Here is a 25,084-nt window from a genome sequence, read left to right on the forward strand (position 1 = left end):
CATAATAAACAGAAAACCAATCATGAAATCTAGTATTAATGGGGCTTTAAAATATATATTAAAGATATTTTAGAAGTACACATAGAAACAAATCTGCAAGAAACACAGAATCTGACAGTAAAATAGAATAGCAACAATATTTATTTTACTTGAATGTTTGCATATAATTTTGAAATAATCATCTATTTCTAGTAGCCATGAATTAATATAAAAAAGTGTGTTTTCTTCAAATCAGGAACTTGCATTTTTTTAAAACAAATTTTTATTATGCTAAAACAAACAACATAAAACCTAATCATCTTAACCATTTTTAAGTGTAGCTTTCAATGGTAGGTGTTAAACACATCCATAGTGTTACACAACCATCACTACCATCCATTTACATAACTCATTTTATCTTCTCAAACTCCATACTTATTAAACAATAACTCCCCCATTCACCTCTTCCCTAGCTCTTAGCAACTGCCATTCTACTTTCTGTCTCCACGATATTGATTACACTAAGTGTCTCTAGTAAGTAGAATCATATAGTTAGTATGTCTTTTTATGACTGGTTTATTTATCTACCAAAATGTCTTTATAGTTCATCCATGCTGTAGCATACTGAAGAATTTCCCTTCTTTTTAAGGCTGAATAATACCCTGTTATATGTGTAGGTCATATTTTGCTTCTCTTCACCCATCAACAAAAGCTTGAGTTAGTTGCATGTTCTGGATATTGTGAATGCTGCCATGAACATGGGTGTGCAAATATTTGCTTCAAGATCCTTCTTTCAATTCTTTTGAGTACATATTCTCAGAAATGGAATTGCTGGATCATAATATTCTGCTTTAAATTTTGAGGAAGTGGCAAACTGTTTTTCACAGCATTTGTATCATTTTATATTCTATCAGCAGGGCTCAAGGGTTCCAATTTCTCCACATCCTCACCAAACACTTGTTGTTTTCTCATTTTTTGACAGTAGTCATTCTAATGGTTGTGGTGGTATCCCACTATAGTTTTGATTTTCATTTCCCTAATCTGTGATCTTGTGAATCATTTCATGTGCTTATTGGCCATTTGTATCTCTTCTTTGGAGAAATGTCTATTCAAGTTCTTTGCCCATTTTTGAATCAGGTTATTTGTTTTGCACTGTTGAGTTTTAAATTTTTTCTATATATTCTGCATATTAAATTGATACCAGATATATGATTTACAAATATTTTCCCATTCTATAAGTCACTTTTTCAATTATGTTGGTAGTGTCTTTTCATGCTGAAATTTTTAAATTTTTCATGAAGTACAATTTATCTATCTTTTTCTTTGACTATCTTTGGTGTTGTACCCAAGAAATCACTGCTAAATCCAATGTCGAGAAGTTTTTGCTCTAAGAGTGTTACGGTTTCAGGTGTTACATTTATATCTTTGATCCACTTTGAGTAAGTTTATTTATGTAGTATTATATAAGAGTCAAACTTAATTCTTCTCTACATGGATATCCAGTTTTCTCAGCACTATTTATTAAAAAGAATGCCCTTTCCCCATTGAATGTCCTAGGTGCCCTTGTCAAAAATCATTTGGCCATATACATGAGAGCTTATTTCCAGGTTTTCTTTTCTATCCCACTGGTTTATATGTCTGACTTTATGTCGGTATCACTCTCTTATGATTGCTGTACTTCTGCAGTAGGTTTTGAAATTTGCAAACATGAGTTCTCCAGGTTTGGTCTTTTTTCAAGATTTTTTTTTGACCATTCAGGGTTCCTTTAGATTCCATATGAATTTTAGGATGGATTTTGCTATTTCTAAGATAACATCATTAAGATTTTAGAACAAATTTCATTGAATCAGTAGGCAGCTCTGGGTCACACTGACATTTTAGCAATATTAAGTATTCTAATCCATAATACATGATGTGTTTTTATGTTTGTTTGTTTTACAAATATCTTATAGATTTCCTTGTATGTGTCTTTCACTTCCTTGGTTAAATTTACTTCTAAGTAGTTCATTCTTTTCAATGCTATTACAAATGGAACCATATCATAATTTTCATTTCAGATTGTTGATTGTTCATGTATGATTTTTTGTGTGCTGCCTTTGTATGCTGCTACTTCACTAAATTAATTTATGAGTTCTTTTTGTTTTGATTTGGGTTATTTCTTGTATGTGGGATCTGTAGCGTTTTCTATGTATAAGATCGTATCATCTGCAGTTATAGTATTACTTATTCCTTTCCAATATGGGTGCCTTTTGTTTCTTTTTCTTGCCTAACTGCTCCAGCTAAAACTCTCAGTAGTATGTTGAATAGAGTTGGTGAAATGGGCATCACTGTCACGTTCCTGATCTTAGAGGAAACTCTTTCAGTATTTCACTACTGAGTATCATATTTACTGTGGATTTTTTATATAAGGCTTTTATTACATGGAGGTACTTTTCTTCTATTCTAGTTTGTTGAGTATTTTTATTATGAAAAGGTGGTAAGTTTTGTGTAAAATGATTTTTCTGCATTAAGATGATTACATGCTTTTCCTTTTTCCTTCATTTTGTTGATGTGACATATAACATTGATCAATTTTTTTTGTCTGATGAAAACATTGCATTTGAGGAATAAATTCTACTTGGTAATGGTGTATAATTCTATTAATGTGCTGCTTAACTCTGTTTACAAGTCTCTGCTGAGGATTTTTGTGTCAATGCTTATAAGGGTTATTGGTCTGTAGTTTTCTTTGCTTGTAGTGTCTCTGTCTAGCTTAGGTATCAAGAATATGCTGGCCTTATTGGACGAGTTAGAAAGCATTCGCTCCTCTTCAGTTTTTTCAGAAAGTCTGATACGGGTTCATACTAATTCACCACTGAATGTTTGCTAGAATTCACCAGTGAAGCCATCGGGTCTGGGGCTTTTCTTTGTCAAGAGAGTGTTGATTTTACTAGTTATAGGTCTATTCAGATTTTCTATTTCTTCTTGATTTAGTCTTGGTAGGTCTTGTTGTTTCTAGGAATTTATCCATTTAATCTAAGTTGGCTCAGTCAGTAAAGAATCTGCCTGCAGTGCATAAGACCCGGGTTCAATCCCTGGGTCAGGAAGATCCCCTGGAGAAGGAAATGGCAACTCACTCTAGTATTTTTGCCTGGAAAAATCCCATGGACAGAGGAGGCTGGTGGGCTACAGTCCATGGGGTCACAAGAGTCAGACACGACTTAGCAACTAAACCACCATCGAATTTGTTGGCATACAATCGTTCTTAGAACTCTCATATAAACCTTTCTATTTCTGTAGAACTGGTGGCTATCACCCCATTTTCAATTTGTTAATTTGAGTCTTCTCTCTTTCTCTCTTAGTCCTTCTAGCTAAGACTGTCAATATTGTTTTTGTTCCTGTTGTTTGGTTGCCAAGTCATATCTGCCTCTTTGCAACCCCATGGACTGCAACATGCCAGGCCTCCTTGTCCCTCACCATCTCCCAAAGTTTGCCCAAGTTCATGTCCATTACATTAGTGATGCCATCCAACAATTTCATCCCCTGTCACCCTCTTCTCCTTCTGCCTTCAATCTTTCCCAGCATCAGGGTCTTTCCCAATGAGTCAGCTATTCGTATCAGGTGGCCAAAGTATTGAAGTTTCAGCTTCAGCACCAATCCTTCCAATGAGTATTCAAAGTCGATTTCCTTTAAGATCGACTGGTTTGACCTCCTTGCTGTCCAAGGGACTCTCACGAGTCTTCTCCAACGCCATTGTTCAAAAGCATCAATTCTTCAGCACTCTGCCTTCTTTATGGTCCAGCTCTCACAACTGCACATGAATACTGGAAAGACCATAGCCTTGACTATACGGACCTTTGTCGGCAAAGTGATGTGTTTCCTTTTTAACACACTGTCTAGGTTTGTCATAGCTTTCCCACCAAGAAGCAATCATCTTCTAATTTCATGGCTGCAGTCACCATCCACAATGATTTTAGAGCCCAAGAAGAGGAAATCTGTCACAGCTTCCACCTTTTCACCTTCAACTTGTCATGAAGTGCTAGGACCAAATGCCATGATCTTAGTTTTTTTAATATTTAATTTTAAGCCAGCTTTTCCACTCTACTCCTTTATCCTCATCAAGAAGTTTTTAGTTCCTCTTTACTTTCTGCCATTAGAGTGTCATCATTTGTATATCTGAGATTATTGATATTTCTCCCAGCAATCTTTATTCCAGGTTGTAACTCATCTAGCCCAGCATTTCTCATGATGTGCTCTGCATATAAGTTAAACAAATGGGGTGACAATAAACAGCCTTGTTGTACTCCTTTCTCAATCCAGAGATCAAATTGCCAAGATTCACTGGATGATAAAGAAAGCAAGGGAACTAAAGAAAACCATCTACCTCTGTTTCATTGACTACGCTAAAGCCTTTGACTTGCGGATCATAAGACAGTGTGGAAAACCCTTAAAGAAATGGGAATAGCAGACCATCTTACGTCTCCTGAAAAACCTATATGCCGGTCAAGAAGAATCTTGTATGGAACAACTGACTGGTCAATTTTTTTGGTCCCTGAAAATTGGTTTCATTGATCCTCTCCACCATTTTTCTTTGGGTTTCATTTGCTCTTCTTTTCCTAGTTCCTTTAGTTGTACAGCTAGGTTGCTGATTTGAGAACTTTGTTTTTTTATCTAGGCATTTATAGTTATAAATTTCTCCCTTAGGACTTGTGTAATGTAAGTTTTGGTATATTGTGATTTTGTTTTCATTCATCTCTATGTATTTTCTAATTTCCCTTGTGATTTCTTATTTGATCCATTGGTTGTTTAAGAATGTTTTACTTAATTTTCAAAAATTCATGAATTTTCTAGATTGTATTCTGCCATTGATTTCTAATATTATCTGATTGTGACTGGAGAAGATACTCTGAACAATATCTTTTAAAATCTATTGAGACTGAACTTATAGCCTAACATATGTCCTATCCTGGAAAATATCCCATGTGTACTCAAGAAATGTGTTTGTTGCTGATATTGAGTAGAGTGTTCTGTATATGTCTTAAACAATTGGTTTACTGTGTTAAGTTCTCTATTCCTTTATTTAAATACTGTCTGGCTGTTCTATAGAATATTGTGAGTGGGTTCTGATGTCTCTAACTATTACTATAGCACTCTTTCTCCCATAAACTCTGATAGTTTTTGCTTCATTTATTTTGGTGGTCTGAAATTAGGTGCAAAAATATTTATAACTGCTTTATTGCTGTATTGAAACTTTAATTATATGTTTATTACTAAATGCCCTTTTTTATTTAATTAAAATTATCTTACAACTTCTATAGAAATAAAAACTAAGGTGAGATTTCAGGACAACTTTAAAAAACAGTTACATTTTATATTTATTTATCAATGTGAATCCAAACTGTGCAAAAAATAAAAGGACACTGATGCTGATTTTAAAGTTTTTGTACTCAACAAAATGTCTCATTGTTATATAATGTATTATGGATTTTAGCACCAGTAAATCATATAAACAAAGTCACACTACAGAATACCATTTTTAACCTGTTTTATATTTGGGATGGATTGTTTATTAGAGAAAAAAAGAATGTCACTGCTAAAAAAATAAATGAAAACAGTATTCTACGGCTATACCATGGTACCTTCCAGGGTAGAGAAATACAAAATACAGATCTTAAGTAGGGAATGTCAAATAAGCTAAGGGAAAAATTGACAGACTATACTAATTTTCAGAATTGTCAGGCAAAATTTTTTGCCATTATATAACCTACAGATATCTAATAGCATCAATCGTGAGAGTCATATCCAGTGTCATTCACAAGGGTTAGAGACATCCAACTGTACATATTTCTTCCTAATGGTACATTCAATAATACTAGGTTAGTAACTTGAAAGGGCAATAATAGGAATTTGTATTTCACGAAAATGTGCAAACAAAATTAATTGGGGTTTTGTTTTTTTGAAATCCATACTCCACCCTGACCCACAGACCGGGTGTTAAATATTTACCAGTACAACACTGGAAATATCACACTTCTGAAGGTATTTTGATAACAAAGGTCACTTAACTAGCTCCATGATGCTTTAAAACAGAAACATTTTTCAAATAAACAAAGGTAGAATAAAATTTAAAATAAAAATCTGTTTCCAAGAAAGCTATATGTTTAAAAACAAAGGAGAGGAAACAACTCCATGTTGACACAGTTCATTTCATCTGAAATTTATATAGTCCTTTCTTTAGGAAAAAATGCATCTTCATATATGTGCTATGGTACAGGGCCTGTCTCTTATAGAGGTTCCTAACTTTTTCAATAATTTGAGGTCAAACAAAATAAGCTTCTTTCTGTGATTGATCAGCTTTTAATATTTAAAGAAAGTAAATCTATAGCCCCAAGATTTTCTCTTTTATGCTCAATCTCTATTTAAAGATTATAAAGATTTAAAGTAAAACAAGTGAAATGCTGCTATTGATGTTAGGAAAGATCCATTATATAGAGTATAATGCATTTTTATAAAGAAAATTATACCTTGTACCATGAAAACTTCAGCAAATCAAGTAACAATGATATTAATATTAAATGTTAGACTATCAAAATAGATAAAACACTTATTTTGAGTATTTAGAAACCCAACCTTACAATCTTATCCTAACATTTATCATAATCTATTCTGCATTAATTAGATACCAGCTCATTTTCTCAGTCCTCCTATCTGTTCCTTTACCAGATTTCTCCAGCTACTTCATCAGACTGGGCCTGCCACATTGAGGCTGCAATCATACAGAAGTCCTGAGCCTGAGAGCCTCCCTTAGTAACTGAGGGATATTCCTTTTATCTGTCCCTCACATCTGTGCTCCAGTTTACTCTGAATTTTATCCATTGCCTTAAAAATCATTACAAATCCATCATGTTACAGTGCTTATCCTGGAAATATAACGGTAGACAAGATCAACATGCCCATGACTTTCAGGGAGGGCAGTCTGCTAGGAAAGACATCCACTGAACAAATAATCTCATTTAAAAAAAATTATAAATGCTATGAAAGAAAATTGTATGACTCCATGAATGCGCTAACCAGGAGACAATCCTCCTCTGTAGGCTCTCGAAAAGCTTCCCTGAGAAAGTGAAATTTAACTCAAGACTTGAAGAATGGTTCAAGGCAGAAGGAACAGCACTTTCCAGCTGCAAACATGCTTGTTTCATCTTTGTTGGTACTTTTATTTCCACTTTTGCTGTCTCCTAGCATTTTTCTCCTAACTTTTTTTCCATTATTTTTTTAAAGTTTTTACATTTTACAATGTTATGTTGGATTTTGCCATACAACAATGTAAATCACCCATAAGTATACATATGTCCCCTCCCTCCTAATCCTCCCATATACCCCTCACCCCATCCCACCCCTCTAGGTTGTCACAGAGCACCAGCTTGAGCTCCCTGTGTTATAAGAAACTTCCCATTAGCTATCTATTTTACATATTCTCTTGAATATTATTGTATCTAGCTACTAATTCTGATCCTTTTTAATCCCCATAATAGTATCAGCTAATGTTTACTGAGCTTATACTACTCAGAAGATGTCATTCTAAGCAATTTAAATAAATGAACTCATTTAACCCTCACAATGACCATATGAGACAGGTTGTACTTCATTTCACAGATGAGGAATCTGAGGCAGAGCCACAGTAAGCTACTTGAAGGAAATTACATAGCTACTGGTACTAGTCCTTGCATGACCATCATGTCCCTCGTAACTTATCGCTCTTACAGAAACCCTCAAGGCACCAAGCTACATTAGCAACACTAACGGGCAAAGAACACCAAGTCTCCTATATCCTCTGAACTGCTATCATCTTCAGCTAGACAGGATCATGCTTATTGTCCCCAGCTTTCAGAAATTAGGAATAAAAGACTAACCAAGGTAGCCTATACTGAAACATCTTCAAGAGCAAGAAAAATGTTTTTAGAACAAGTAGCACTTTCTTACAAAAAATTATTCACCCAGAATACAAAATAATGAAAAATGGGAAAGGAGAAAGAATTATAATTTGTTTAATTCCTTCTGTATCTCCCAAGGCTTCCCTGGTGGAAAGTAAAGAGTCAGTAAAGAGTCTCCCTGCAGTGCTGGAGACCTGGGTTCAATCCCTGGGTCAGGAAGATTCCATGGAGAAGGAAATGGCAACCCCATTCCAGTATTCTTGCCTATATAATTCCATGGACAGAGGAGCCTGGTGAGCTACAGTCCACTGGGTCACAAAGAGTAACTCCCAAGGAAGAGAAAAAGTGAAAGTGAAAGTCGCTCAGTTGGTGTCCAACTCTTTGAGACCCTATGGGTAGCCTTTCTCTTCTCCAGGGGATCTTCCTAACTCAGGGATTGAACCCAGGTCTCCCGCACTGCAGGCAGATGCTTTACCAGTTGAGCCACAAGGGAAGCCCAAGAATACTGAAGTGGGTAGCCTCTCCCTTCTCCAGCAGATCTTTCCAATTCAGAAATCGAACCAGGGTCTCCTGAATTACAGGCAGATTGTTTACCAACTGAGCTATCAGGGAAGCCCTAAGGAAGAGAAAGATAAGAGCAATTCTTTTTTAATTCAAACTCATAAATATTTGCACAATTAATATGTAGTGAATAGGCTATGATACAGAAGAAATTCCCAAAACCAATTATTTTAAGTAAGCATCTTTTAAATATCAAAGAAAAGGAAATAATTATTAAATATTAGTGATCAAGGCCTCACTCAAAACTACATGTAGATTTTTTTAACGTTCTTATTATGATCAAAAGTTTCATTTGTAAATTTATCATTGAAGGTGATGTGAAAAACATAATTAAGTGGGTGATTGATACAGGTGAATATATGACTCATAGTTTGCAAAGGAATATGATTTTGGAGAAAAGGCTCAGAAAGAAAAGCAGCAAATAATGGATTCTGGAAGAATGAAGACCTTTCCTGTCCAAGGACTGTCAGCAGTTCTTTATTACTTGAAGATTAAGGGAATAGTGAATAAAGCTGTCTGCCAGACAGCAGAATAGGTAAGAAATAACATTGTCTCTAAGTGTACCTCACATTAAAGTTCTCAGAAATAACATTCATAAAATTAAACTTTCAATAAAAAGTAACTAGAAAACTCAAATCAGAACAATAGAAATATAAAAACAAACCAATATTATATTTATCAGGAACTTAAACATGAAACAACAGGGTAGGTCAAGTCATAGAATCGCCTCATTTTATTCCACTTGGTTTTTGAAAAAAGGCACATAAAATACTGAATTAGGAGGAGATTTTATGGGATTTGTTTTTCTTTGGTTATTTCTCTACTTCATGGGTTACTGCAAAATAAATATTTGGTTTTTGCTACTAGCAGAAAACATTTAACTAGCATTCAGATAAAATTTAAATTTAACATTCAGATAACAATTAAATTAAACTTAGATTAACATCTAAATTGCTGGACTAAGTAAAGTAGATTATCCTCCAAAAAAATGGGTTGGTCTCATCCAATCACTGGAAAGCCTTAACAGAACAAACACTGCCCTCCCTGGAACAGGGAGAAATGCTTCCAGTCAACTGTCTTTGGACTCAAACTGGAAGTCTTAAGTGAGTCTCCAGCCTGCTAGCCTACTATGGAAATTCAGAATTTACCAACCCTCTATAATCATTTGAGGCAATTCTTTAAAATCAATCAATCTCTCTTTCTCTCTTAACAACCACATATATACTCATGCCTCCCCTACACATCCTGTTGGTCCTATTTCTCTGGAGAATTCTCAGTAAGACAGAAAGGTAGCTGAAAACTCAGCCTAAGAAAACAGGATGGGAATTGAAACTTCTACCTTTGTCTCCAGTCATTCCTAAAAAGATATTAAAATTCTCAAGAAGCTATAGTAGAATTTCATTTTCATATCCTAACCACATAAAACATAATATTCTTTTCCTTTTAAAACTGTTATTTGATGAAACTAACCAACTCTGGAAAACAGTTTGGCAGATTCTCAAAAAGTTAGGCATAGAGTTAGCATATGACCCAGCATCCACTCCAAGGCACATGCCCAAAAGAATTGAATACATGTTCACACAAAAACTTTTACATGAATGTTCATAGCAGCATTTCAGAGTAGTCTAAACATGGAAGTGTAAACTTCATCAATTGATGAACGGATTAAAAAAAAAGTCATATCCATACAATGGAATGATTCAGGAATAAAAAGAAATAATTACTGACACACATCACAACATGGATAAATCTTGAAAACATGCTAAGTAAAAGGCAGGTAGAAAAGATCACAAAGTGTATGAATTCATTGATATGAAATGTCCAGATCAGACAAATCGATATAGACAAAAAATAGATTAGCAGGTTGTCAGGCACAAGGAGAAGGGAATCAATGGGGAGTGAATGCTAATGGGTTTGGGGTTTCCTGTTGGGATAATAAAAATGTTCTTGCATCAGACAGTGGTGATAATTGTATAACCTTGTAAATACACTAAAAAACACTTAAATGTGAACATTAAGTGAATTGTATTTCAAGTAAAAAGTGTTAGAAAATAAAAGATGAATCAACTTACCTGCCCTTTTTGTGGTGCCAAACAACGAACAACTTCATCCACCATCACTGGAATATGTAACTTAGTCATCACTCCAGAATCTCTATCTTGAGATCTGTGTAACTCCTGAATTCCAGTTTGATCTGTTTCCTCCTGGGCTTCATATTCATTATATCTTTCTGCTGTAGCATGTATTTTTTTTGGCCAGACACCCAAATTATATATGCCAGATTCCAACCAGCATGAAAGAAAATTTTTATGGATTCTACAAAAATATGGGTATCGAAGCATTCTGTAGATCAACAAATCTAGAAAAAAATTAAAATCATGATTGTTGGATTGTTTTAAAAAAAGAATGTTATAATACTTGGGGGAAAGCAAATTAGTGTGCAATATTTACCACATGAAAAATATATAAAACTCATCATTTCAAACAAGTGAAGGTGACTACCCTCCTTACATAAAGCAAGGAAACCAAGAGAACCCCAGAGACTACCTGGAAATATAATTTTTAATGTGGCCTGATAAGCTCTAAGACCATTAATGTTTTAACCATCAGAGATATGAATATTAATCATTTTCTGAAATACGCTTTTTTGAATTTTAATTACGTTTAAAGAACGGGTTCAATGCATCAAAACCGTTAATCTGAAAAAGCTATCCAGATGGCTTAAGGGGTTATAAATATCATTCTATTTTAGATTCACAGGTTCTCTAATTTCAAACCCTTTTCATTGTTTTTCACATAATGCTAAATCTTAATTTTCAATTTAACTTTGAGAAACTGAAAAAAGGCTCTTCATGTACAACCGAAAAGAAAAAGAGGTTATCAGTCTGTGAAAAAACCTTGTAATTTGTCATGGATAATTTTTGACAAAATCATCTCACCATGCCCTGTATCAGTGACATATGTATCATTTTAAACTGTACTTTATAAACACTCCATTGAACACACTTTGACATTTCACATCCAACACTGTTTCAATTGTCTGCTCCCTGCCCCCAATAAAAAACCAAGTGAATAACTGATACATTCTTTTTTTTCCCCTCTAACTTGTTCCATTTTATTCTGTAATGCTCCACTCTTTAAAATGCAGAATAAAAAACATAATTTATGAAATACATTAACAGAATACCTTTTGAAAATATTACACTCTTTACTCTAAATGTTGTTTGCAGTTGCAAACAACATTTTTGACACTTACAATAAATAACAATTTAACACTACTCTTCCTTCCTCATGAATTATGAGTTACTTAGAAGTAAGAACCACACCTTTATATCCACAAAATTAGATACATACTAGGTGCTCAATATGTGTTTTCTGGGGGAAAATAAAAAATGGTTGGATAAATTCCAGATTCTACAGAATTAATGTTTGTATCAAACGTTGCTTTAGAAAATTTCACCTGTCTCCCTAACCCTACGAAAAATCACATTCTCAAAATAGCTAAGAAAGATAAATTTTGCTTAAATATGCCTTAACTTCCTTTTGCAATAGAAAATGAAGAATGATGTTGAAAAGTCAATCACATGTAATAACTGTAAAATAAAAATATATATTTGATATTGTATATAGTATCAATAAGATGTAACCGTGAGGATAATGTCAACTGTACCGAAGACATAATTCACATTATTATGTTGCAAATATGACACAGAAAAACTATGCCAAAAAAGTTTGTTAAATGAGTGTTTTAATTTTAGATGTTCAGTATAACATCTGTATAACACTTATATATATAAATGCTATATAATGTTATATAACAGTATAACAATTTTAGTTGTTGAGCAGTTAACAAATCAGCCAGATTATGAATTATGCCTTATGCTTCCAGAAAGTTTACACAATCCAAATTATGCTCTAACTTGGCATTTCTAACATATTTCAAAATAAATGCTAACATTTATTGAGCACTTACTAAGTACCACTTACTAGTCTAAGCACACTACATGTACTAACTCATTCAATCCTTACTCCAACACTTAGAGGTAGGTACTATTATTATTTCCATTTTACAGAGGAGAAAACAGAGAAGTAATCTGCAAAAGGCCACACAGTTGGAGAGTCATAAAGCTAGAACTGTAACACCAGCATTCTTTCCCCAGAATTTTTCGTCTTAACCTCTATGTTATACACCGGCCCACTGGCTTTATTTAATACAGTCATGTAATTGAAAGGTACTTTGATTACACTGCCTATGTATTTTTAGTATGCCATAATTAGACTCTTTTTTTTAAGGAGCCAATATCCTACTGCTTGGTCTACTCCACCTGGAAACACAGTATACAGTGTGGCACCCAACAGAAGACACTGTAACGATGTCCAGCCCTAAATACTGGAATCTGGAGTATTTAAACAATACAACCAAAACTTTTCCTATTATTTTGCCTATCCAATAAACATAAACAATCTAAACTGGATGTTCAGATTTTGATAATTTTTTAACAGAACAATCAAACAAAAAAGTCCATCAATTCCAATATCAGAATCAGAACCATGCAGGGAAAGGCAAGTAGGATTTAAAAAAAGAAGTTTTTAACAGCATTTAATTTTCTTCTGCCATCAATTTCTTTGTATTTACTCAAATATATTCAAAGTACAAAGCCTGTAGAGTTTATTATGCATGAATTGGCTACTAACCTGAGTAAGCATAGACAAAACATTTCAATAATTAACCTTCCTCTTTGGTTGTGTTTTTTAATATGTCCCTAAAAATGGAAGGGGGCAAGCTCTAAAGGGAATCCCCTCTCTTCTGCAGCCCAATCTCCTATCAGGTAACTCAGAGCACTCCTGTAGTCTGCTAAGAACCAGCCACCCTAAAAGATTTAAGATAGTTTTACGTTCCCTCTGTTTACAGTAAAGAAGCAGGATGTCAAGAAATCTAAGCTCTGGAGCCAACTCTGTGGTTTTCTAGGTAAGCCATTTAACTTTTGCCTGCCAGCAAAATTCAGTCTAAGCTGCTGAGACCACGGAATTAGCCAGGTTACTCTTTTAAACGTGGGAACACAAAGGTGAGCGATACCTTTGAAAACTACTTCCTCAATGGTACTACCAATTACCATCATTGCAGTCAGCTCCCCCTGCAGAGAAAACTCTTTGGAAATCTAATTCCTAAGGCCAAAAAGTCGACCTGGAGGCTGGCAACCGAACGCAGAGAATGTGAAAAAGGTCCTAAAGAAGAAGAAGAAAAAAAAAAAAATCCACTCTTTTGCGTAAGAATTACACTCGGAAGAGGGAAACTCTTTAGAAACTTCTGAACTCGGTATGAATGAATGCTGAAGAGAGTAAGCGTAAGAGCAGAGGCGCGAGTTTCCTTTGCGCTGGGCGAATCCGTCGTCCCCTGAAGTTCCCCCACAGGCGTGGAGCGGGTTCCAAAAGAGCTCCTGGGACTCGACCACCTTCTCCTCACCTGAGGAACGAAGACTTCTCAGTTAGCCTCCAACTCGGGCCCGAGACGAACACTATGATCCGGGAAAAGCTGAATTTGCCGCTCGCCCAGGTCCCAGCCCTGGGGGAAACTTGCGGGGACGGACAGATTGGGCCCACGTCCGCCCCAGCAACCGAGGACCGTCTGCCTTTGGTTCCGTTGCTTCCAGTCCCCAGCTCCCAAAGGGTCCCGCAGGCGCTCGGGCTCCAAAAGGTGTTCCTGGGGGTCGAGTGAGATATAAACTCCTACCATTGCCAGCTTTAAATTCACTTTTACTTTTTTTTTTAATGTCTGATGCAACTTCAAATCTAACTTTCCATTTTGTCTTTTCTCCACTCTTTTCAGTTTACTCTAAACCTATGTTAAATTTCTGTGTTCTAAAAGACAGCAGTTAGTTATACTCTTAATTCCTAATGAAAGGTGGGAATTTGTCTCCTTAGTACTACGTGTTTGAAAATTTTGGGTTCTTTTGCCTTCATTTCATTACAAAATACATCAGTTTCCTATCGTTTCTATTACACTCCTTAATGACTTGCCAACTAAAGAGAAGCCAGCTGCCAGAGTAATGACATTGATTGTAATGTTAAAATTTCTTACTCCTTAAGAGATATGGACAATTCCTTAAGAATATGAACTTCATAATCTGAACTCTTTTAAACGGCAAGTGTGATGGAGAATTTAAATGTAAAATAAGCACTAGATTAGGTGTAGAAACACCTGTGAAATTGGTTCAGCCTTATACAATGTGGCTATCAAAAAGGAAGAAATGTAAACACTTCTCCTTTAGCAATAATCAGTACAGTTTTACAAGGAATTGGTAAAACATGCCTATTTTCAGACTAGATTAGGATATCATCTTAATATCACTTAATCTAGAAAGTATTTCAGAAACAAGTGACTCCATTCTGAATTGGCTGGGTTGTACCCTTCAAAAGAAATATTTTTCTTAAGAGATTTTCTGAAAACTTCAGTTTTCTTTTCAGTAAAATAAATAGTATATATATCTCATGGGCTGTTTTAAAACTTGGAAGTGATTAGATAATATATATAAAATTAATAAAATGCCCGGGACATCAAAGGTAAAGTACCACAGAGTGACTGCATATTTGAAATAAAAAGCCTTCTCAGTTTTACTACCAAACCCAGCACCATACAAATCACTACTCATTAGCTAAGATCCATCTAGTACAGCCAGCAATTAGTAGCTTTATTGATGCTCTATCCAGTGCTCAGAAATAATCATATATTATGCATCATATACAATACATATACAATACAAAGTGCTTCTGGTTTTCTTCAATAGAAAATAAATGCCTATGAGGGTTTCCCCTACATTGTTCACTTAAAATATTCTACATTTGGTGGTGTGCCATCTTGTATATACGGTGATGTTGAATCACTAGAACATAAGCTCCAAGAGGGCCAGGAGTTTGACTCAACTGTGCGCTATTATGTCCTTAAAATATACAATCAATAACTATTGAATGAATGGATACAACAATAGTAACATAAGAACAACAAAAATTCAGATCATACTATTAAAAATATCCTGAGAAAAAATGATGAATTCTCTTAGCAAACACATCTGCCATTTTTTTCCCAGATATATATATTTTTTTCTTTTTATAGTTACATTCTAAAATTCTAACTACAACCCAGGACTTAAAAGCCCACTGCATCCAATAATGAACTAGGCCAATAAATTTGAATAAATTTATTTTGTAATGCCATCTTAGAAAGAAATGGAAAAAACAGTCATACAACAAATAGTTTCAGTCAGCAGGCACTAAGGGAATGGGCCTGGGGTTCCTGAGCAACGAAGCCTGGGCCCTCAAACCAAAAGTCCTGGACTTTCGATTAATTTAGATGAATTGACTCCAGCTGCGTCCACGTGAAAGTGGCTGGAAGGAACAGGCCCCTATAGCTTCCAGATCACTGGACCTGTGCCTTGGAGGCCTCATTGCTTAATAGAGAAAAGGAGAAAATAAACACCCAAAACCCATTAATCCATACCCACAGGCTCCGCCTCTCCCCCTAGCAGAGGGCATGACCAAGCCCTGCCCGCACTCGTCTCACTCACACCCTGAACCCAGGAACCGGGCCCGTGCCCGCGGTCTGAAGGCTTCCTGAAGATCCCAGGTGTCTGCCTCCCACCTGCAGCTGCAGGCTAACCCCGCCCACCTCGGCCAACGCCTCCGGAAACAGCCTCCGCGTTGCCACGGTGACGGGGAGTTAGGCAGCTTCTAGTGCTCCGCGCCGCTAAGACGCCTGGCGCCAATCTGCAGCGCGCCACGGCCACGTCCTGCGTGGTGACGTCACGAAGACGGCAGCCAATGAAAAGAGGCGCTGAGGAAGCTGGCTTGAGTTTGAATCTCGAGGCTGAGTTTGAATAGCCGGGTGGCGGACATTCGAGTGAAACTTTTTGGGCCTGAGGTGAGTGTAAGGCTAGAGGAGAAAACTGGTCTCGGGGACTTTTTTTGGATGACGTATCTCGCTGAAAGCGGAGAGGTCCCGCCGCCTCAGGAATAGAGAACCAAGTGGGCTTGTTGACAAACACGGAAGCCTTAAGTGCGGCGATAGGGTAGGGTTGCGGGTGGGCCTGGTTAAGGTTCCTTGGGGAGAAAGTGAAAGGAAGAAGGAACTTGAGAACGCACTAGAATGTGACTCTGCCTGAACGAGAGTCCTGGACGGCTCAGCAGGAAGATCAGGGATCTCCTACCTGAAATTCTGAGGAAGTTGGAAATTTTAAAGGGCATCCTGGCTCTTTTCCCAGACTTTGGCTGAACACTAACTGTTCAGTACCTTACAGTGCAAAGTTCCTTCAGGACTCCGTATACAGAGTGTTTTGTTTTGAAGTATAACCCTAAGCTTAACTGTCAGATGAGGAGCCTTGGTTCCCCAACTTGCAAGCTTTTTGTCCAGCGAGGTTCTGCTGTTAACCTGTCAAAGATCAGCTGGGAACCTTCCCCGAGCCCCAATTGTAGCATCAAGATAAAACCTGCCAACAGTGACTAATAGGTTTGCTGAGGATCAGCCGGGCTATGGAAGAGATACTGGTAGATGATGCTCTGCAAATAAAAAATACTTAAAGCACTGAGAATCAGTTCTTCTACCATCGTTTCTTAAGTTTCTGCTAGATTCGCCTTGAGGAGTGTTCATTAGGCACTCTGTTTCAGAGAAGTCAAGGCTGACTGCTGTTTATGACATTATTTGGCCAGAATTAAAAATTTGTGTTGTATAGTGTATAGGTTACTAATTTTTAACAACCAGGTAGGATGTGTTAGACATTCTACAGGTTTCAGTTGATAGTGTTATTCTACCATGGTCAGCGACCCCATCTTGGATTTTGGTAAGTATTTATGAACTTTGTTGCCAGAGAACATGAAATCCAAAGGTTAGATACTGCTTTTTATTAACTTTCTACTATTTGGTAGGAATTGGTTATTTCAGTACACAAAGGTTATCTGCCTTTTAACGGTAGAAATTGTCTCCTATTACTAAACAAGTATTTACAAATACACAAAGTTTTCATTTTAAAATGTATCTTGTTCCACTCTAAATATATCTTGAATCAATTAAGGTACACAATAAAATGACTTATGCTGTCAACTCTGAAATCTAGGAGGAAAAAAAATAGTCCAGATGTTAGTACTGCCCTTCCCTCCATTTGAAATTTTCATTCTTCCTTGATGCTTGCAAATTACTAGAAGCAGTGGCTCTAACACTCAAAGTTATTTCCAATAAGAGGTTTAAGTTACATAGAGACTGTACATGATAAAGTGGAAGGTAGTTCCTGGTCCTAAAAAATGTTTATGGAATCTGAATCAAATTCAAATTTGAATTTGTATTTAAGAAATAATTTATAACTGTATTATTCCACACCTTCAAGAAAATTTATACAACATGTCTGCTCCATTTTTTGAAAGCCTTTCGTTTTGATTCCAATAGAGCATAGCTACTAAGAACATGTATTATAGATTTGGACCTGGATCCACATTTTGGCTTCTCATTTAATCGCATGTCATTTTGGAAAAATTCCTTATCCTAAAACTAAGTCTCTGTTTTTGTAAATTGGAGACAGTAATAGAGTCTACTTTATATTTTAAGGACTGAATGAGATGATGAATGTCAAATGTTTATCATAATGCCTGGCATACAGAGTGTTCTCAAATGACAGCCACTGTTCATTATTACTAATTATCATCATATCCACCTAATTCAAGAGTTCTAAATTAATAACATTTTCTGAAAATAGATACTTATATTATCCAACAGGCACAGAAAAATCATGAACTTCCAGTTTTGTTTCAACATTCATTGCAAGAGCCCCAGTACTAGGCCCTGAGGTTTCTATCAAAAGTGAAAATAGTTTAACTTCTTCTATCAGAAAATTTCTTAGAGTTATGTATTTATCTCGTTATGGAGAAGATGATTAAATACTTGAACTTTAGGTTCAGTCAGTCGGAGTTCAAATTTCATGTCTTATGCTTCCAATAATGTGACTTCAGCCAGTTAACTTAACCTCTGTATTACAGTTTCTCTCTTTATAAAATAGGTATGATTTTGTATCTATCCTATAATATAAAATCCTATATCATAGGATTACAGAGATTAAATAAGTATTTAAATTGCTTAGCCCATTTCTATTTGTAGAATAACAGCTCAGGAAAAAGTATTCCAAAGTTATTAAGAGAAACTTTGTGTTTAAGGTAAATTTTAATATTTTTTTGTTTTGTTTTTGAGATAAAAACACCTAGACTTGTTTAAAACCCAAATAGTACAAAAGAATATAAGGAAAAAGTAAACCTGCTTGTCAGTTATTTTCCCACCATCAAGCAACTGTATTATCAATTTCTTGTGTTCTCTTCCTGAGAGAGCCCACACACATACAAGTATGTATATGTCTTTTGAAAATACAAATGGTTGAATACCATATCCACTATTCTGCATTTATTTTTTGCACACGTATCTTGAAAATCTTCATTAGTTCATTCGTTCTGTTATTCAACAAGTATGTAAAAATTTCTAAATATGTGATAAGCCCTTTTCTAGGTTCTGGAGTGCAGATGAAGTTCCAGTTCTCATGGTGCTTAACATGTTAGAAGGGAACTAAGCAATAAATATGTAACCAAATAATATATATTTTCCAAGTAGTTTATATACTAGGAAGGAAAATAAAGCTGATAAGGACTTAAAGAGGCAAGGGCAGGGTGATACAGTTTGGAATGAAATCTTTAGGGAAAACCTCTGTGAAGTGACGTTTGAACAAAGACCTGAATGATGAACTGAGATATTAAGATTTGTAAATACCTGAAGATAGAGCCTTCCAGGCAAAGAGAAGAGAAAGTTAGGCCAGAATGAGACTGAGGTGTTGAACAAACACTGAGAAGGACAGTGAGACTGAAACAGTAATGGAGAAGGAGGGTAACATTAGACAGGAACAAAGTATAGATCCTATAGGACCTGGTAAAGAGTTTGCATTTTATTCATATGCTGGAGAGTCATTGGAGCAGAACAAGATGAGGTACATCACATGATCTGATTTCTTTTGAAGACGGTATCAGTACATAAAATTGATGAATTAAGTCAAATTTATTGTATATTCATATGATCTTTGACTTAACTGGCTTAAATTTTATCTAGGAAAACAGTAGCTAGATATAAGATTAGGATTTACCTGTTCAACTTGGTTTATATCAACTTGCAACTATTGAAGAGAATTAGTTTTAACACCGCTTCCTTAAACGTAACAGAAGAATGAGGCTCTCTGTGTAAGTCATTCTCCCAGAAAATTGAATGTTAACCTTATTTAAGTGATAGTGTTTTAACCATCTTCAACAATTAACATAAAAATGATCTCATTTTCCTAATTTTATAAAGAAATTGGGCACATTATTTAACTTTTTTTGATGCCTCAGGATCCTTGTTATGATTTCTTGTTATTGCCAACCATTTCACTCTGCTATGGTATGTTGGTTCTCTTAGAGAAGTATAGTATGTGTTTGCCAAAAATGGCTGTATTGCTTTTTTGAATTCCATGTCTACTTTTTATAACTTATTAATTTGTTCATTAATCAGATGTTTTGAGAACTTAACTATATACCAAGCACACGACAAGAGATAAGGAGGAATATAAAGGTATATAGTCCCATTAGATGTTATATTTTTGTCATACACAATAATCATAAAATTTAGAGCTAGAAAAGAACATTAGTTATCAATGTAGTCCAACCCTATCATTTTATAGATTACTACTAAAGCCCCTTCATCACTCTCTTTCATACTCTACCCACTCTAGAGATACCTTTCTATTATAAAGGAAATGGTGTTGTATTTGTCCTTAATGTTTTAGTCCCACCAGTGAAATCCTACCAGCTCGCTTTTTTGATTCTATTCAACAGATATCACTTGAAAGTAGATATGACAAAACTGAACAGAGACTATGATACTATCTTCTGAATGATCATCTGAAAATAATTTTTGAGGTAACACATTATTGCACAGATAACAATATGTAGTCTTTTGTTTTGCCACTTCGTAAGTAAAAATGGTCAAGGAATGTAATTTCTGTGTGCCTTAGTCAGAATCAACTGGATGTCTATCTCTTTTACTTGGCCATGTTAGGGAAAAAAAAAAGCAGTCATCATGTTTTAATGTAGGAACAACCTCATTAATTCCTAATGACATCAACATACTTGAACATAATTGAGCATAATTTTTTCATTTAATAATTCCCAATTAACTTCAAAGTCCAATCTAAGTTCTATAACCTGACATTGAAATCTAGATCTGGCCCCACTTTTATCCAGCTTAATCTTTTTAATGCAGCCCTCTCCATTCCCTTGTGTTCTCTCCAGCTACAGTCAGGACTGAGCAAAGCTTAACTGAGCATCTCTTTAGATGCTGTAGATAGAATTAAAATCATATAAAACTAAATGGTTAAACAAAATGAGATTTAAGCAAATTGACCACACAGCCATTTATGTCCTCTGCACAAGCTGTTTCCTACCACAGGCTTTTGGACTTGTGGCCCTGAAATACTCCTGCCTGGGAGCCACTTACTTGCTTAGTCCCTCACTTCGGTCTCTTTTCACAACATTCCCATCTAAAACAAGAACCCATACATACACTTCTAACTGTCTGTTCCAAGGCCCAGAAAAATGCCTTACACATAGAAGGCACTCAGTGAATATTTACTGAGTGCACAACTAGTTTTTCTCTCCTGAAATCTTTTTTTTAACCTGGTAATAACTATCCATTCTTCAGCTCTCCATTCCAGTTGTTCCTCTGGGGAGCTTTCAAACTCAGTCTTAGGTAGCACTGTTAACCTTTATCTGATAGCACTTATCAGAGTTACAGCTTTGCATATTTGCACTATTATTTCAATAGCTCTTTCCTCACTAAGCTATATGTAATAATAATAGCAGATGTTATAATGCCTTCTCTGTGCCAGGTATTTTTCTAAGTGCTAATCTTCACAAGAACTTTATAAGGTAGGTAGTATTATTAGTCCCACTTTACAGATGAGGAAACTAATCCATAAGGAGATTGAGTAACTTGCCCACTATCACAGCCAGTAAGTAGAAGAACTGGGATTTTAACAGTTAACTTACTGAGTTAATGAGTTAATTAACAAGAGATACCTTCCAACCTAAGATCTGTTTTGAAAAAAAATCACCTGATGTTTTATATGTTTTTTAACCATTTCATTTGTGTATATCTTATCTACCATTGAAGGGGAAAAAAGAAGCATATCAGTGAAAAGCAAGGCATTGTTGAACATTTCTAAAAGCTTTTAGAAAAATCTGTGTAGAGGTTAGTTTTTGGTATCACAAGGAACGTGAGAATCTGTTTTTGTTATTCAGTTGCCAAGTCATGTCTGATTCTTCGCTGCCCCATGGACTGCAGCACATCAGGCTTCCCTGTCCCTCATCATCTCCTGGAATTTGCCCAAGTTCAGGTCCATTGAATCAGTGATGCCATCCAAGCATCTCATCCTCTGTTGCCCTCTTCTCCTGCTTTGAATCTTTCCCATCATCAGGATCTTTTCTAATAAGTCAGCTGTTCGCATCAGGTGGCCAAAGTGTTGGAGCTTCATATTCACCGTTAGTCCCTCCAAAGAGTATTCAAGGTTGATTTCCTTTAAGATTGACTGGTTTGATCTCCTTGCTGTCCAAGGGACACTCAAGAGTTTCTCCAACACCTCAGTTTGAAAGCATCAATTCCTCCATGCTCTGCCTTCTTTATTGTCCTGCTCTCACATCCGTACCGGAAAGCCCATTGTCTTGACTATATAGACCTTTGTCGGCAAAGTGATGTCTTTACTTTTTTAATACACTGTCTAGGTTTGTCACAGCTTTCCTGTCAAGAAGCAGTCGTCTTCTAATTTCATGGCTGCAGTCACCATCTGCAGTGATTTTAAAGCCCAGGAAGAAGAAATCTGTCACTGCTTTTACCTTATCCCCATCTATTTGCCCTGAAGTGATGGGACCAGATCTTAGTTTTTTTGGTATTGAGTTTTAAGCCTCTTTTTCACTCTCCTCCTTCACCCTCATCAAGAGGCTCTTTAGTTTCTCTTCCCCTTTCCCCCATTAGAAGTCTATGTAGAGGTTAGTTTTGAGTATCACAAGGAATGTGAGATTCTACTAGCCTTTAATACACAGGGGTCAGAAATGTTAACATCCTCTAATATTTGAGACAGTTCCAAATAAGGAAGAATTGATCTAACCAAAATGCCAGTGATAAGCTCCTTGGGAAACAATGAAAAGATGGTCTAGTTATCTTTGGGAAGAAGAGGCAGGATTGGAGGCAGGTAGGGAAGAGAATTGGCATTTATTGAATGCCTTAATACACTTAATGCTTTTTATCTCTTTTAGCTTAAGGACAGCTATTAGGTATTATTTCTTTTATACAAATGAGAAACCTGGAATTCAGTGAGATCAAGTAACTTGTCCAAGGTCAAAGAAAAGGAGTATAGGTATTTATGGGAGTTGGCGAGACAGAAGCTCAGGGTGAAAAAAGACCAGAGTAGTAATTCATCTGGGACCTAACTGTTAGAATCTAAATGACCATCCTTTGCCTTTCAGTGTTATATTTTGGGGACTCACAGAGTCCTAAAAAGGGAGTGCTATGTCCAGTGTCTTCTAGTTTGAGATTGTCTTGGCCTTAATTTGAATTCCTTTCAAAAGTGTATGGATTTCTGATATATGTTAGCATTATCATTATTATTTCTTCCACGTTAGGAAACACAATATCTTCTTTTAACCCTGTCCATTTCTTTGCTTACTTGTGCAGTAGTGCTTCCTGTATTTGCTATCTGAGTCTTCTCCTATTCAGGCCTTTGTCCTACCATTGCCCCACGTTGTTCTTATTTGCTTCTATGTTACCAAATCCCATGATGACTTTTACTAAGTACTTAACCTATTTGGCTTAAAACTCAAGATTCAGAAAACTAAGATCATGGCATCTGGTTCCATCACTTCATGGCAAATAATGTGGGGAAACAACGGAAACAGTGACAGACTTTATTTTTTGAGGCTCCAAAATCACTGCAGATGGTGACTGCAGCCATGAAATTAAAAGACACTTGCTCCTTGGAAGAAAAGCTATGCCCAACCTAGACAGTATATTAAAAAGCAGAGACATTACTTTGCCAACAAAGGTCCGTCTAGTCAAAGCTTTGGTTTTTCCAGTAGTTGTGTATGGATGTAAGAGTTGGACTATAAAGAAGACTGAGTGCTGAAGAATTGATGCTTTTGAACTATGGTGTTGGAGAAGACTGTTGAGAGTCCTTTGGATTGCAAGAAGATCCAACCAGTCCATCCTAAAGAAAATCAGTCCTGAATATTCGTTGGAAGAACTGATGTTGAAGTTGAAACTCCAATACTTTGGCCACCTGATGCAAAGAACTGACTCATTTGAAAAGACCCTGATGCTAGGAAAGATTTAAGGAGGGAGGAGAAGGGGATGACAGAGGATGAGGTGGTTGGATGACATCACCAACTCGATGGACATGAGTTTGAGTAAGCTCCGGGAGTGATGGACATGAGTTTGAGTAGGCTCCCGGAGTTGGTGATGGACAGGGAAGCCTGGCGTGCTGCAATACATGGGGTCAAAAGAGTCGGACACGAATGAGCGACTGAACTGAAATGGACCTATTAGCAGGTATTTAGCACAATTGATCATTCTCTCCTCCTTGATTTAGAAGGCCCCCCTAAGTTTTAATGCCATGATAAGCTTGAAAAACTGAAAATCTTCACATGGCGTTAAAACTCTGAGGACAGCCTTTACTTTCTTGACTTAGCTTCCAGCTGCCTTGAAATGTCCATCTAGATGTTGATTAATGTTCTCAGATTTAAGATGTCCAGAATGAACTCCTGATCTTCACCCCAAAACCTGCTTTACCCTCAGTTATTTCTATCTCAGTTGATGGCTACTCTGTTCTTCCGACACTCAGGCCAAGAACTTTGGAGTAATTCCTGAATCCTATCTTTCTCTCATTCCCGCATCAGAAAATTCTTTTATCTTTACTTTCAGATTATATTTACCACTCCCTGTTCTAAGTTGACTGCATCATCTCTTGTCTGCATTACTTCAGTGGCCTCAGTGGTTTCCGTTTCCTCAAGTATGTCAACAGTGAAAGTGATCAGATTGCAAAAATCAAATGCAAAAATATTAAATGATATGCAAATACAAAAACTTAAAAAATCTCTGAAATATTAATCAGACCCTGGGCTTTCACTTCAACTCAAACTTTATAGCTGAAAGAAAAGAAAAGAAAGTGAAGTAGCTCAGTCGTGTCTGACTCTGCAACCCCATGGACTGTAGCCTACCATTCTCTGTCCATGGGATTTTCCAGGCAAGAGTACTAGAGTGGGTTGCTATTTCCTTCTCCAGAGGTTCTTCCTGACCCAGGGATTGACCTTGGGTCTCCCTCCTTGTAGGCAGATGCTTTACCATCTGAGCCACCAGGGAAGTCCTAACTTTATAGCTAAACCATATATAATCACAGGTAGGAAAAACCTAGCTTTGATTTTTCAGGAAAGCTCCAATACTACTTTAGTTTGGGTCATGAGAATGGACAGGAAAGGGTCTCTCAGAATTGTATTAAAGTACTGAAGGGATAGCTTTGGCTTACAAACTATTTTTAATAAAA

The 25,084-nt window shown here is 36.2% G+C and overlaps 2 protein-coding genes across 8 annotated transcripts in view; one reads left to right on the forward strand and one right to left on the reverse strand.

Annotated features, from left to right (window-relative positions):
* Positions 1 to 16,218, reverse strand: part of METTL15 (methyltransferase like 15) — a 271,881-nt gene extending 255,663 nt beyond the window's left edge. For 3 of the 7 annotated variants that reach the window (XM_027562783.1, XM_027562782.1, XM_027562777.1), the window contains exons 1-3: positions 15,943 to 16,102; positions 13,912 to 14,148; positions 10,520 to 10,806 (exon numbers count right to left, since the gene is read on the reverse strand). In XM_027562783.1, the coding sequence (XP_027418584.1) occupies positions 10,520 to 10,789 (270 nt within the window). In that variant the 5' untranslated portion in view covers positions 10,790 to 10,806; positions 13,912 to 14,148; positions 15,943 to 16,102. The other 4 variants (XM_027562778.1, XM_027562780.1, XM_027562784.1 and 1 more) reach the window with 4 other exon arrangements.
* Positions 16,219 to 16,275: 57 nt separating this feature from the next.
* Positions 16,276 to 25,084, forward strand: part of KIF18A (kinesin family member 18A) — an 85,702-nt gene continuing 76,893 nt past the window's right edge. The window contains exon 1 of the mRNA XM_027562785.1: positions 16,276 to 16,362. The gene's annotated coding sequence lies outside the window, so the exon portion shown is untranslated. The remainder of the gene's footprint in view (positions 16,363 to 25,084) is intronic.

The sequence above is a fragment of the Bos indicus x Bos taurus genome, chromosome 15, assembly GCF_003369695.1.
Source record: "Bos indicus x Bos taurus breed Angus x Brahman F1 hybrid chromosome 15, Bos_hybrid_MaternalHap_v2.0, whole genome shotgun sequence".
Taxonomy (NCBI): Eukaryota; Metazoa; Chordata; class Mammalia; order Artiodactyla; family Bovidae; genus Bos; species Bos indicus x Bos taurus.